Source organism: Anoplopoma fimbria, chromosome 24, assembly GCF_027596085.1.
Source record: "Anoplopoma fimbria isolate UVic2021 breed Golden Eagle Sablefish chromosome 24, Afim_UVic_2022, whole genome shotgun sequence".
Lineage (NCBI taxonomy): Eukaryota > Metazoa > Chordata > Actinopteri > Perciformes > Anoplopomatidae > Anoplopoma > Anoplopoma fimbria.
The window spans coordinates 7,316,538-7,331,123 of NC_072472.1; the positions used below are offsets into that span (position 1 = coordinate 7,316,538).

At 39.5% G+C, this 14,586-nt stretch overlaps 1 protein-coding gene across 3 annotated transcripts in view; it reads right to left on the bottom strand.

The window, feature by feature from the left end:
* The window catches only part of cadm1a (cell adhesion molecule 1a), a 357,276-nt gene that overhangs the window by 45,995 nt on the left and 296,695 nt on the right, over window positions 1-14,586 (bottom strand). For all 3 annotated transcript variants that reach the window (XM_054626035.1, XM_054626033.1, XM_054626034.1), the window contains 2 exons: window positions 8,753-8,849; window positions 3,896-4,068 (listed from right to left, as the gene is read on the bottom strand). In XM_054626035.1, the coding sequence (XP_054482010.1) occupies window positions 3,896-4,068; window positions 8,753-8,849 (270 nt within the window). The remainder of the gene's footprint in view (window positions 1-3,895; window positions 4,069-8,752; window positions 8,850-14,586) is intronic.

A 14,586-nucleotide genomic window follows, 5' to 3' on the forward strand; every position in this document is an offset into this window, starting at 1 on the left:
ATCTTTGTCTTTCTCTCACCACGGGGGGATGTGTGGGCAGTTGCGAGGGGCGACTTGCATCCCTCACCATGGGATTTCGTTGTTTAGGCCCAGGGAAAGAGAAACGTACAAAAAAACCTGCGACAATTACCAGAACATTCACTCAGCATGCAAAGTAGTGGATAATGGATCGTACAAAGGTGAGCAAGAATATGACTCAAAGTTGATGGTCTTTTATGTGTCTTGTAGTTGATCTGATTACAATAACACAAACACATATTTGTCTTACCATACTATCTCTCTTCTCATTTTAATACTCCTGTTTTAATCCTCAACTATAATGAAATTGAAAACACTTGTTAAAGTTATTCAACAAAATCATTTTGCTGAATTGCAGGCAAATTCTTTCAGAACTGGAACAGGAATCCAAAGATCTATGTTTCAAGCCAACCCAATTTCAATGGAAGGCTTATAAACAAACGTATATATACAACATTTCTGTGTGTCATTATTACGCATTTTAGGCTTTTTGCGTGTCATTTTAGGCGCTTTTCTCTTTTTGTCATTTAACAACAAGTTGTTACAGTGAAACGGTTGCGGTTACGTTTAGGCCACGAAACTAAGGTGACATCTGCACTTAGGTTTCGTTAGCAAAACAACTTAGTTAGGTTAAGGAAAAACATCATGGTTCGGCTTAAATTAAGCACAGGAAACAGGAAAACACGTTACAAACATCACTAAAACACTTCGGGACACCAGACTGAAAAAACTGTCACCTGGTTGCAAGTCCTGTGTTTGTTTGACTCATCCCCGTTCAAACCCGCCCCCCCATGAGCAGTCTGTCACATTTTATACTACATCACTTGTTCAGAGCCATATCATCATATTCATGTGGATCATTTACATATCTGTAAGTACAGACTACACGGCGTAAAAATGACACACAAAAAGCAAGAAAGGCGTTTTTGTTGCACGCAAAATTACTTAAGAATTGTTCTATCATTCATACGCCAATTGGTTAAGGGAGAACTGATTCTGACACACACAAACAAAGAGGCTTACACTGCACTGTTAGCATGGACTAACAGCTGTAATAAAGCAGGTGGCAGTAAGCTGTTTCCCCGATTTTCAACAGTACCTCTGTTGTTTTATTGCACTCATCATTAGCACAGCAACTCGCTCTGCTGTAAATAACATCCATTCAGCTGGTGTCCGTCAGGCATTGAGAGTCCTTTTTTTTCACCCCTACATAAAAAGAGGCCTTTTCACTCGGCTAATTCCCTCTGACAATAGCCGCCAAATAACTTCTCTGCGGGCTCAGGGTCTACCAAAAGTGATAGTGAAGTAATTTCTGCCAGGGAAAATGAGCACATTAGAGTGTAATGCCCTGCCCAGGGAGAAAAATGTTACTGGTATCAACGGAATAAAAGCATGTTAAGATAATGCTTATGAGGATGAGAGAAAACAACATAGAGAAAGACTGCAGGAAGCTACATCATCAGGAAGCTAAATGAATAAATCTGGCAGAAGTAGGTGGAGGCAGGTTCAGGATTACCTCAGGTTTGTGGGAGGTAGAACACATACACACACCACACTCATCTATTGATCCACTGCTAGGTTGTGGCTGTGGTTCTCAACGCAACTGGTTTACACCATGCTGATGGACAGTGGTTAGCAGTACAACGTTTAAAATCCCAATCAAGGGTCTAAGATGAGGTTGTATGATACAGGTTGTAAAGCGCTTTGAGACAATTTATGATATATAAAATAACACCGACTAGTCTTTAAGGCTGAGAATCGTATAGATTTACGATGCCAGTATCAATATTTGTACCTTTAAAGTGATACCGATACCGAAGAACATATGTTAATAACATATGGTAGCTAATTGGTCGTTCCATTGCAACATCAGTGCGCAACTGTAGAGCTACGTCTCTGCCATTTTGGGATAAAAGCAACTACTGTATTATTAAAGGACGTCAGTAAAACGTCCGCCTATGAAGTGCCGTACAAAAGTAAAACTACATTATTTCTATTGTATTGTCATTTATTTCATGCGTCTACCAAAATGTCCTGAATTGTACTGTGAACAGATGATCATAAACATGCATACTATCATAGCTATTTAGTTACGTATTAAACATTTTGCCCCACTTCGTAGGAGAGTATAAACTGAGCAATGGACATAATTGGACGCTGCGGCACTAAAGCAGCGCCATCTAGAGTCGGTTGTCAATGGGGCCCCATGGTTTCGTCTCTTTGCTTCTATTCTCTTTGCCAATACCGCATTGTCACAGAAGTGTAATGCCTACCCTCCGGGTTCCCCCTAAGGTAAAGCTGTTAGCTCTTTCAGGACTGATGCCATTGTTAGTGCTGTTAGCATTGATAGCTTCCAGCTGCCAGCTCATACGTCTCGGTGTTCATATGTCATGTACAATTAAAGAACTCTTGCGGTGATTGGCTGCAGAAAGGTTTTAGTGGTCTATGGTATCATATCTTGAAAAAGAAATCACATGACTCAATGGAGCTTGGTGTGGTCAGGTTTACTTTTAGAATTAAACCACAGTATGGCCTGGCCAATTACCATCACCTTTTGGAAACTGCAGAAGTACCTGGCTTGGCCTCAATGGGCTGATAGAACGGATTGTTAGTTATGCGCAGATCATGAGGTTTGCCAAATTCATCTGCCCCTCAGAGTATTTTGATTAATGATTGATGTTCTACCCTGATAAATGTTCAAATGCTATTTCATACATTCTTTACACTACAATGATATAACTCTGGCAGAAAACAGCTGCCTTTCTCACAACTTAATCTAAAATTAATCAAAATCTTCTTCAAAATTCACAATGTGAAATGTGTATGTAAATGAGAATGCAAATGAAGACTCTAAACTCCTCTTCAGGTCATAAAAATAAAGAAGAACAATACAGAGGGAGAGAAACAACACTGAGGATGTGACCTTCTCTTTTGTAGCGAAAATAGCACTGGGTTTAAAACATGTCAAGGAGCCGCTTTGGTCTTGGTTTGTTGCTACAGGCACTGGTGTGAAAAAGAAATTAAATCCAGTTTGAGTAATCATAACAATAAGCCTGCATGCTTATCAGAGACCAAAACAGATTGCCTTTATTTATTTTTCTATTGTGTGCATCTTAATGCAGCCTCAGGACCCCATTTGTCTGGATCCAGATGCATGGCAGAAAGGGCAAGTGAACAAAGTGGACAGAGCAAAGCCACAAGCTTTTGGAATTGGCCATATCCACAGTGCAGTTGGACACAAGGAGGGATAAATAGTATTCTGCACCTGTTTTAAAACACAGTCCTTATTTGAAAATCAGTCTGCATACCTTGGATAATGCAAATGGATACTGGCTTTTGCAGTAGGCAATTTGTTAATTTTAAAAGGGGGAAGGATCCGGTTCGTTGGGTTCAGCTCTGGTGGTCATGTCGAAGCCAGAACATGGTGTAGCTGGGCTTGGTGAAGGCTACTGATGATTCAGAGCCATGGTCGGGGCAATAGATTCTAACTTGCACAAACCTCAGCAAGATGAAGCATAAATGAGTCAGGCAGACTAGTCTAACAAGTTCAACTAAACAACACTGTCTCTGCACTCTCTAAGCAGCTAGGGTAGAGGAGAGATGGTTGCATTTTAAGAAAGGGGGGCCTTGTTTTCATTTTGCTAACAAGGGCGATGGAACCCACCCACTCTTCCACGCTCAAATCACCTCTTGGCCTTTAGCATGCTACAACTGCTCAGTGCAAACAACTCACCAATATTGTAAATACTAACAGTCTACATATGAATGATTCTGGTGTTTATATGTTCTTGGGACAGTTTCTCAAAAAAAAAAAGCAGAAATCGAGTTCCAGGTAGAAAGAGAGATAGTAAAGTGACATAGTGTTAGATATGCGTACCATAGACGTAGAGGATGTAGTCGTCAAAAGACTCCCCCACTGTGTTGGAGGCCACACAGCGATAGGTTCCGTTGTAGGACTTGTTTAGGTTTTCGATGTAAAGATCAGCGCCAGTGATGACGGCGTGGGATGGCACATCGTCATCCACCTTCACCCAGTTCACCCGCTGTGGCCTGAAATGAAAACCAGAGCACCAGTAAGATCTCGTGGATAAGACAGACATTCAAAACTGAGAATGGAAGTGATGATGTTATCCTTTTAATAACCAATTCCTAAAAGAACTGCCCAAAATGTAAAAAATATAGATCATTTTAGTGATAAGGGATACAATTTCTGGGGGGGGTATATGATATTACACCATTTAATAGCTTTCTTCCTCTGGGAAACATGGACTTCCTCAGCATGTGTTGTGGCAATCATCTAATTACAATTATACCACACACTGTCTTGAGTGCAAGGAAATTGCAACATAAGGGTAGGCGCGGAGAAGAGTCCATTGAACAAAATCCAAAGCATTTATCCTTTGAGTTAGTGTTTCTAAAATGTTTTCTCTCACACCTTTGACAGAAAAATAAAAGTGATAATGCAACCTCCTCAAATTTAGTGATAATCAACTTACATTACATTACATTACAGTCATTTAGCAGACGCTTTTATCCAAAGCGACTTACAGTCAGTAGTATATTACATATCATTCACCCATTCACACACTGATGACAGGCTACCATGCAAGGTGCCACCATCAGACTCTAACTAACATTCATGCAACATCCAGTCCACACCGATGGCAAGCCTTCGGGAGCAACTTGGGGTTAAGTGTCTTGCCCAAGGACACATCGACTGCCGAAGCCGGGTATCGAACCACCGACCCTCTGATTGGAGAACTACCTTGCTCTCCACTACGCCACAGCCGCCCAACTTATTCTAACGAGCAGAAATGTTGTTCTTTAGTAGGCATGGAAAGGTCAGAGGGTCACCAAAAACGTAACCATTCGCTCTGTCAGCACTGCTGTCGTAGTTTGGACTGTTAGTTCTGTTCGCACCGTTAGCTGCGATCCCCCGGCTAGGCCATCCCCATTTTGAGAGCCATGTGGAGAGCCATGTTGAGGCACTAGACTTACTCACAATTTTGCATTTGGATCTTTTAAGAAACACAATTATACCTCATTTGTTTATGTATTTTCAAGCAACTGTTACCAAAGGCAAATCAAAGCCATTCCTCATCTTGTGTACAGCTCAAAGCAACAATAACTGTGAAGCAGCTTTGTTCTCAAATTACAGGCTTTCTACGCTTGTATACTTGTGTTGCTGTGTAGGTGGTCGCCTATCAAGTGCCTGTATTTGTTCTCTTCTCTACCTTGACTGAGGTTTATAGCGGGGTGACAGATTCCATTTTTATGACAATGAGCTCAGACCCACAGAGGGTGAAGAGAGAAAAAAAGAAGACAAAACACCTCTATTTTGTTGCTGCACTTTACAATGGCCACTGCCAGCTACTGTGATTTCCCACGAGCGTGTGCTGATGGTCTCTCTTGTTGCATTTTGTTGTGGTGCTTTAACTTGTTTCCCTCCATTTGAAAACATTTGGTGTGGAGGGAGCAAGCAAATAGGAAAGGGTGGAAAGAGATGATGTGAAAAAGCCAGGAAAAGAAAAATATGAAATAACAGTTTGAGCTCAATAGCAAAAGCAAACAATCCACACATGCTGTGGTTTGTTTGTGGTGGATGGCTTAGAAGAAGAGTGCGTTGTCTATTACAAGTGCAATCCAGATGAAATGAAATGTAAATAAATAATAAATATATAAATAAGATGTAGTGAGAGACGTGACCTAGAAAAAAGGTGGATAGGATGTTGTGAGAAGAGGAGAGTGAATCCAGAGGAGGAAGATAGACAGAGATAGACGAAAGTGGCAAGATGATGCTGCAAGGAGAGAGGAAGGGCAGGCGTCTAGAATACAAATGGCTGCCTGCAGCCGAGGCCCCCTGTGCTATCTGCTGGTAATGACTGCACAACTCTCAGCAGCTCTAATGAAAATGACTTCCAATTCCCCGCTCACTGTATTGATTGTGTTTTCATCTTTATAAAATGAATATGGGTAGTTAGCTTGTCTCTATGCCAAATATGAAAACTTCAGGGGGGTGCTTGTGGATGGAGGCAGTCTGAAGCACACAGTGTTTGATTCGATGTATTTGTTTGCGTGTTCTTGTACTTAGAGTGGATCATACACACTCAGTGCAAACTTTTTAACTGTTAAAATGTTCCTAACTTCCATTTCGGGTTGATTAAATTTTGTGCAAGTTTAAGACCAAATCATCAAGTCATTGGTCCTGTTTTGCAAACCCATAATCCCTCTGTACCTGCAAAGGTTATCAAACAATTTAGCTCAGACAGACTGCCCGTTGTTGGTTGTGTTGCAACTGGCCCAAATTCGCATTGCTGCCAGAAAGAATAGTTTTAATGCGAAATATTCGCAGATGAGTATTTTGCATTTTCGTTTCCCCGATTTGTAAAGGCCTTAACACAGCGATCCTTGTAGCTTGTGGAGACAAAAGCATTATGGTAGCACATACTCAGACCTCAATCATTTAATTTAAAGTTCCAATAGTACCCTCTAATCAATCATCATAACAATGCCACTAATTTCCTATTCAACTTGCATTCACAAGCAGACAATGGATTCCAACAGCAACCCAGTTTAAAGGCCCAAAAGATATCACAATGTAGATTAAAATACTTCTGTCCATGCTCATGTGCTTTCAATATGCTCAGCATGTTCCGGGCAATCACATTTCTAAAGATATAACTAGGTATACAGGTTCAATTTGTCACTAACACAATGAGCTGTTCATGTGAGCTATTTGTAACCATGCAGGCTAACATTACTCAAGAGTGAAAAACAGCCAACTGTTCTGGGAACAATCAGAAACTGTGCTGTAGGGCTGGTTTGGAAAGTTACAATAGATGTTTGGATACATTTGTTCTCTATACATGTATCTTGGCTGCCATTAAAATCCATTGTGAATATGAACTAACTACAAACTTTTCAGAGACACATTTCAAGCCCACAGATAAGAGTTTGATGCCAAAAAAAATGCTATTTAATTGGGAATGCCAATAAAGATAGAATAGGAACAGAAAGGACATGGAACTGATTCCTAGGGTTATTTGACTACTAGAAAAGAAAATGGTGATGTCAGTATTTGTTATGATGACAACACTTGGCACGTGCCGCTAAGCCGGAAGCACAGGTAGTCACAGAGATGAATCCAAGTGTGTCAAGGCCAACTCATACTTTATTTTCTTACATATAAAAAGGCACAGCCGCCATGACAAGACTTACATGTTACCCGGCTACAATTGTTGGAATGGGAACACATAAAATGGTACACATTAAAAATGCAGACCGCTCTGACCATGCTGCTACGTTGATTTGAATGGGAAAGACCGTTCCATTTCTTTGAGTGAGCCTGTTTCTTTAAAGTTTTCATAAAGCTCCACATTTGATTTACTCAAATATGAAACCAAACCTGCAAGTAGATCAGACCACTGTTTCTGATGTAATATTCATAGCTCCAGCCTCATTTCATGATTATTTTTGTCCCATTCAAATTTGAACTACCTTGTCAACAAACTAATATGATTGATACCAACACTGCACTGATGTTTGGATAGTTCGACAGGCCTCCTGCCTCAGACACAAAGCTCTCAATCCTTTACTCACCCCTGAGTGCCCTAATGGCCTCATTTGCACACTATTACATCTCATATCACAAGGACCTGTCATCTAAACAAAACATTCCCTTGGTTTACAGATGATACATGTGGAATAATAACCTAATGAGTGTCAAACAAGAGCGTTCTGATGCTGAGGCCAGAAATATCACAGAGCAGATGAAGGCCACTGAGAATGCATTTTTGACATCAGGGCAAAATGACTTGGAGACAATTCTTTGTGCTCAGCTCTGTGTACAAACAATCTTTAAACTTAAATCAGGAAACTGACTTTATCTGTGCACAGCCAGTGCTCCCACAGTCTCCCTAGATACCTTCAGAAGATTGGCACTCAACACCCTTCATTTGCAATCCTTTTTCTGCTAAAATACCTCCTTCTAGATATCAGGACCCATTTCGTTCCCTATCAGTAATGACCCTTTTTGCTCACTACCTCACTTTTAAAGGAGTGTTAATTAAACATCTGCTCAAAATATCACAGTGATTCTGGTGTGTTTCATAATTACAGGCCAATTTCAATTCCCCCCTTTGAAATTCCTGAAAAAGAAAATAGCAGCCATTGAAGTAGGTGATTATGTATCCAGGATTGGCCACTTAGAATTGTCTGGCCTCAGGTCTTTCTGGAACAGTAAGACTGCACTAGTATAGTTCTCCTCTCTACAACATTGACTACTATCAAGGCAACCCTCTTATCCATCAGAGCTCCTTACTAGAGGAGATCTCCCATCCCTCTGAGAAGACTGACCAATGGTTAATACAACCTCTCGTACCTCAACAATTCAACAATACTTAAATCTGCTTTGACGAAATGTCTTTCCTATCACACCATAACCCTAACCACCATCTTTCAGTCTGCAGTTTTGTTTTTTTTAACCGAGCATACCAATCATACGGTGCAAGTGAAAAAGAAAATATTATTTATGTAAGTCAGCAAAAGTGCCATCTTTGTTTGAAGGATAGACTTCACATGACAACATTCACAACTGAAAAAAGATAATTTTGATTGATGGATCTGAACAAACTAAAGGAAAATAAATAAGAGAAAAAAAAATAAAAAAAGAAAGGACACATATTCAGACTTTCTAAACTCTTCAAAATAGTGTGAGTGTGTGTGTATATCGTACTGGGGTTTGCCTTTAGCCTGACACGTCAGTTCCAGGTTCTCTCCTTCCCTTGTAAGACCCTGAGGAAACTCTACCACGATCTTTACCTCTGGTTTGTCTGAAAGGAAAAAGAGAGAGAGAGAGCGGATAATGAATTGGGGGGGAGAACATGACAGACAATGCATTATCTTCGTTCTGCATCTATATTGTTCTTTCTGAATGATCCCTGCAGTCATGTCTTCTGTAGCATACACAAACATGAAGGTAGACATTTTTTTTATTTTGAACCAAATTAAGAGTGAGAGGAATTTCTCACTGTATACAGTAAACTGAACAATATGATAAGAATATAACAAAACCCATTATTTTACAAATGATGTCCTGTTGCAAAGATTCTACAACGCAATCTATGTTTTTCTGGTAGCATGTGAAATTATCAAACTTTCCCAAAGTCTTTGGCTTCATTCATCCAAAGAGGAGCTGCCACAAACATTTAGGATTCCTGTCACATCACTAGAGACATTAGGCACTGTTGTTCAGGCAGAGCGACACAGTTGAGTGAATCATTAGCTGATTGGCTTCAGTCTCTCCATCAGGCTACCTGCTGACTAATGGCATCCAATCATTTCATAGAGGTGAACAGCTCAGATATTCTTACCTGACTCCTCACATTACTACTCAGCTGATAACATCACATCAGCTCTGGCTGTTTTGCTGCCACAGCCTTTTATTAACTTTAAATGCTTTAAAACTATAATCATCACATTAAAAAAACTTTTTAATATGACTTCAAATGTAATATATCCGTTACTGGTCACTCACTTTTGTTTGCTGTTCTTGCATAGATTTAATTAAAAAAAAAATCACTTAACCATGCAACCAATTAGAGTAACATCATAATGAATATAAAAAGTGATTATTATAATTCACTAAAAAAGGCTTATAATGTTTTATAACTATGGGCATTATAATATATTATCCTTGGAAAAAAAAAAGTTATAGGGTGACCATCAGTTGTAAAATATTATTATACTTGAACTTATAGGACATTATGAAATAGTTTATAATATGTTAATATTATGGTTTTTTAAGTATAATGAATATGTATGAGTGCTTTTAACAACCATTATCAAGTGATATAAGTATATTCATAATGCATTAAAGACATGGGCATTGTAGAAAGTGTTACCAGCAAATGCTTTACACAGATTCTATGTCGATATTTACATGAATATATTTAATTTGCCGGCAATATTATTATACTATTGTATCTCACCCTTATCACAGAAATACAATAAACCAAAAAATAAGTGTGGAAACAAGAAGAAGAACTATGTGAGTGGAACCGGTCGGGTGTAGGTGAGGTTGCTGAAAAATAACTTTACCTTTATTATGAATGAGTTACATGCTACACAATCTTTGCTTGGTCGGGGTAGATTTGACTTGACATGATGAAACCAATCCAATACATTCACCTCCTGCTACTGCCTAACCCGCTCTTCCATTGCATCAAATTACTTGTTGGGTGTACATTGGGCATGGTATTGACCTTTACACCAAAAAAAGCGAGCCAAAGCTTGTGGGGGAATGATAGATGTGGTGCAGTGCAGAACCCTACGTAGCCCTAACTATGTCCAAAGACATTACCCGATAAAGTTGTTGCATAAAACAGAAGACACTGTCGATGTGCTGGAGCAGCTAGAAAGGAAATGTAAGAGTGTTGTTTTGACAATCAGTGGGGTGCTCTGACAGTCGCTTCTTTGCTATTCTTTGCAACCATGGAGTTTCTATTGTTCCCACTCCCTTGACTGTTGCTGGTGTTATCAAAGATTTTTCTCGTCTTGGTGTGAGAGATGATCCTTTATTCTGGACAAAAATGGAATGCTTTAGTCAATGTAGCATCTGGGTAAGGGATTGAGTTCATTGTTACCATCCACTGAAAGGAAGACAACAAAGGACAACAAAGGTCCTGTTTAATCTTACACCTTTTAAGGTATCCCACTATAAGTATATGTGTTTGGTAGATCTTGCAGTGAATTATCTTACTTATACACGCTAGTTAACTCATTCACCTTTTTTCGCCATTTTTAGTAATTAACCTATGCCAAGTCAAGTCCTAGAACTGAGATGGGCCAATCATGGCGTAGCATTAGCCAGCACCGACCAGAGTCGGAAACTAAACGGCTCAGCTCCACAGACTTTCATGTAATTGTTTCAGATTTTCTGCCGCTAGAAAAATCTGTGGCGCTAACATTATCAGAATAACTAGCGCTTCTATGTACCGTTAGCTTTTGAAGGTATACTGAATGATTGTAACAGTGAATAAGGACTTGCTCCGCTTCATAGGAAAAGTGTTTTTGTTAAGTGTCCTATTTCTCAATCTCCAGGTTTTGGGGCTGTTCACTTTTACACTGTGATCTGTAGGCTTTAACTTTTATCTTTATCTTTGCAGGAAGGCAGTTATTGACACTTTCGGCTCCATGGTAGCTGCAACAGCTTGACAGAGTAGCAACGGGGGGCAGGGCAAGTGTCAATTGTGATATCCTTCAATGAATGTTAAAATGTCATTAATATGCATGTGTAAATTGTATGCATTGTAAGAGAATCTGTTGGTCAAACAATCACTCTATTCATCAGAAGCATAGTTTCTTTCACCAACAGTGCTATCTAAAAATACTGTGCAACATTTTTGGCAAAACATCAATAGCTTAATTTACCTCAAGATCACACTTGAATGCTTTCAGCACATTATGCCCTATCTTGTTTACAACACAATGCTATTTGTGTTGCCCCTACATCAGATGAATACCTGAGTCATTTCACTACAGGCTTGCTGAGTCACAACAGTGTAATTACAGTTTCCTGATTGTCCTTTTACCAATTGTATAGCCCAAATGCACCGTTCAGTACATGCATTTTTAATCAGCCAGTAGACAGAGGGCCTGAGTTATGATTTCAAAGCCGGCTGTTAAGTTTCACACTGCTGTCCGACCTTCTCGGAAACAAACAACACGTGTCTGGCCATCCATCTGTCTAAATCACACCCTGTCAGTGGCCGGCTCTCAGTCTTGGTGATGGACAGCAGATGGGCGAAAAGCCAAGTCATCTGCTCAGTGGGCATGCACGGTTTTAGACAGCAACCCTTTGGTTTTGTTTCCACTGAAGGCGCTGCGTGGCATCCTGCAACTTTTTCCTTCACTTACAACGTCATCTGACCTTGTCATCTCGGAGCAATAAACATGAAGGACGCTAGGCATCTGTAAGTTGTTTTGATAGCCTCAAGTAGTTATTCTGGAGCTTTCTTGTCTCTGCTTGATGGGAAAAAACACTGCGTGCACAGCCCGGTCTGGATACCGCCACTTCCGTGGAAATGAAATAATGTCTACAGTATGCAAGGAGGCCGTTATCATTATGCTAACTGAATTATTTGCTTTATTGTGTGCCTCACCCCATAAGCACTCAAGACGAAACAATCCATCTCTCCGCAGCCTGCTGACCTTAAGGGAAAACCAACCAGGCAACGGAGCAAAACGGCTTGTTTTGCTTCTACACATAAACATTACAGGCTTATTTAATTATGCTTTCCCCTGACAATGGCCTTTTTGTTGTTTCCTACTACACAATGCACTCCATTCCAATCACAAATTGCCCACACAGTGAGTGATTGTAATGTAAATCACTTCCTCTATCAGTATAATATATAATCAGTAAACAAACACAGTGTGTGACAGCAAAAGTGAGCTTCAATTTACGGATCCCGTTGTTTATAATTGCATAGAAAGGAAATGAGACATAACTAGATTCTTAAAGGTTTGTAAAAGGGACTATGTAATTGGGTCTAATTATGGGGGAATAGGAGACCAGGAATCGTTCTCGAACATCTCGAACCATTTAAAATATGACATTAAGTTCGGTATGACATATGGACCAAATGAATCCCTGTCTGAATTTGTACACTGTAATTAGTTCTATGTCTTAAAAAATACTAAAGTGTGAGCGTTTCACCTGGACAGCTTTGGCAGTGGGATGCTTCATATTTATTCATTCATCACTTTTAGTTGGCGCACATAAAAAGGAAATTCTTTTGGATATCAAGAACCGCTCTTAAGACATCTTACTCTTAAATTACAGATTCATAAATATCATAAATATAACATTAAAGAGAAGTCTCAGAACAGAGTTTTGAAATCCCCACCTACAGTATCATTCTCTATTATGTAAAGTATCGCTCTAAATTTTACATTAAACTGTATATTATCTAAAGAGAAGGTGCAGTGCAGTGCTGTCCACTGCAGTACGCACAGAGCGCATGAAGCAGTGTGAGGTGCTGAGCTGGGTGGTCCATGTGAGCTCCCTGCTAGCAGAGGCAAACAAAATGCCATGCTGCCTCTGTAGATGAGCTGATCTCCTCTTCTCTCTCCTGGGAAAAGGTCAGATAGCTACCGAATCCTTTTTTTTTTTAAATAAAATGCTAGGACATGCCAGAGGCCAAAGACATAAGGTTACAGAGGCACAAAAATACATATATTCTATCATTGTGCATCAATGAAAAGATCTAAAACTCCACATTACAAGAGGCCTAGCATTTTAATTACTTGTCATATGGCTGAGTAGTCAGTTCAGATTAATTTCCAAGTTATGGTCAGGCCTTAATCGCATACCTTTCATATGAACCACTATAAAAGTGTAAATAAAGAAGTTACAGCAATAAAAACGTAACCTCTGACCTCAATTAACCTCTTGCACTTTTTGTGGATGACGTGTCCTTGGCCGAATTTACTGTCTTTCAGATGCAATAGTAGGCTAGAGTGAACATATCGATTTCAAATGTAACTTAACAACCTAAGGAATCCATTGGTAGCAACCATGTCATGATAGCACGTTGGAAAAGGAGGCTATATGATGCTCCATATAGGCTACATTTAGGCAAAGGAAAAACTGGCTTAGCCTTAATCACAAGGGTTCCTTGACCTTTGAACTCAAGATGTGTAAATAAAAAACGGAACTGGGTTCTCAGTCTCCCGTTTGAAAACATGCCCATTTAATGCTGATTACATGCAGTTTGGAGCTAAAACAATGCAGTTTTCTGCATGCAGTATAAATGTGTTATTGTCACCTATTCTAAAATTGGTTACTGCATTTTGGCATCCCTAAAAAGTCTTGAAATTGCATGAAATGGATATGACTGGAAAGCTTGGGCTTTTGATCTTAAGACCACTGTATTCATGTGATGGTGATGTCTGTTCCTGTAGCACAGCATTGTGGTGACAATTTTTTTTTAAATTGATGTCACTGTATAAAATGACCTGTTGTGACCTCGAGGATAATCACAGCTTCATGAAAACCAGAAAACTAGAGACCTAGGGCAGTCAGTGGATGTACGTATGTATGAGTGTGTATGTTTTTGTTGTTGCATTCGAAAAACACCATATATATATATAATACCTATAATCTACCACATTGCCCTCCTTTTAGCCAGAAGTGCAAAGATAACCTGACGACGTACATTAGTATAAATCTCTGGAAGAAGTTCGTTAAACGTGATTTTTGAATCATTTGAACTTACGGTTCATCACACACTGAGAAAGTTTCCCTCTAATGACATTGAAGAAGTTCCAGTGGGTGGAAAATGTGTGAAATCGATGTCATTTAATTAGTAGAGATGGAAAAATCTACTCCATTGCAGTCCAATTTCCCCGTTCTATTCATCATAACCTATGCAAGGAGATAATTTCCCTTCAGTGACACTGTCATACATGTCACCACACCAAGTTTTAGTTAAGGAAGAAGTAGCAAATTTATGCCATTTAATTAGTGGGAATGGAACACTCTTCCCTATACTTCTCTATATTTCT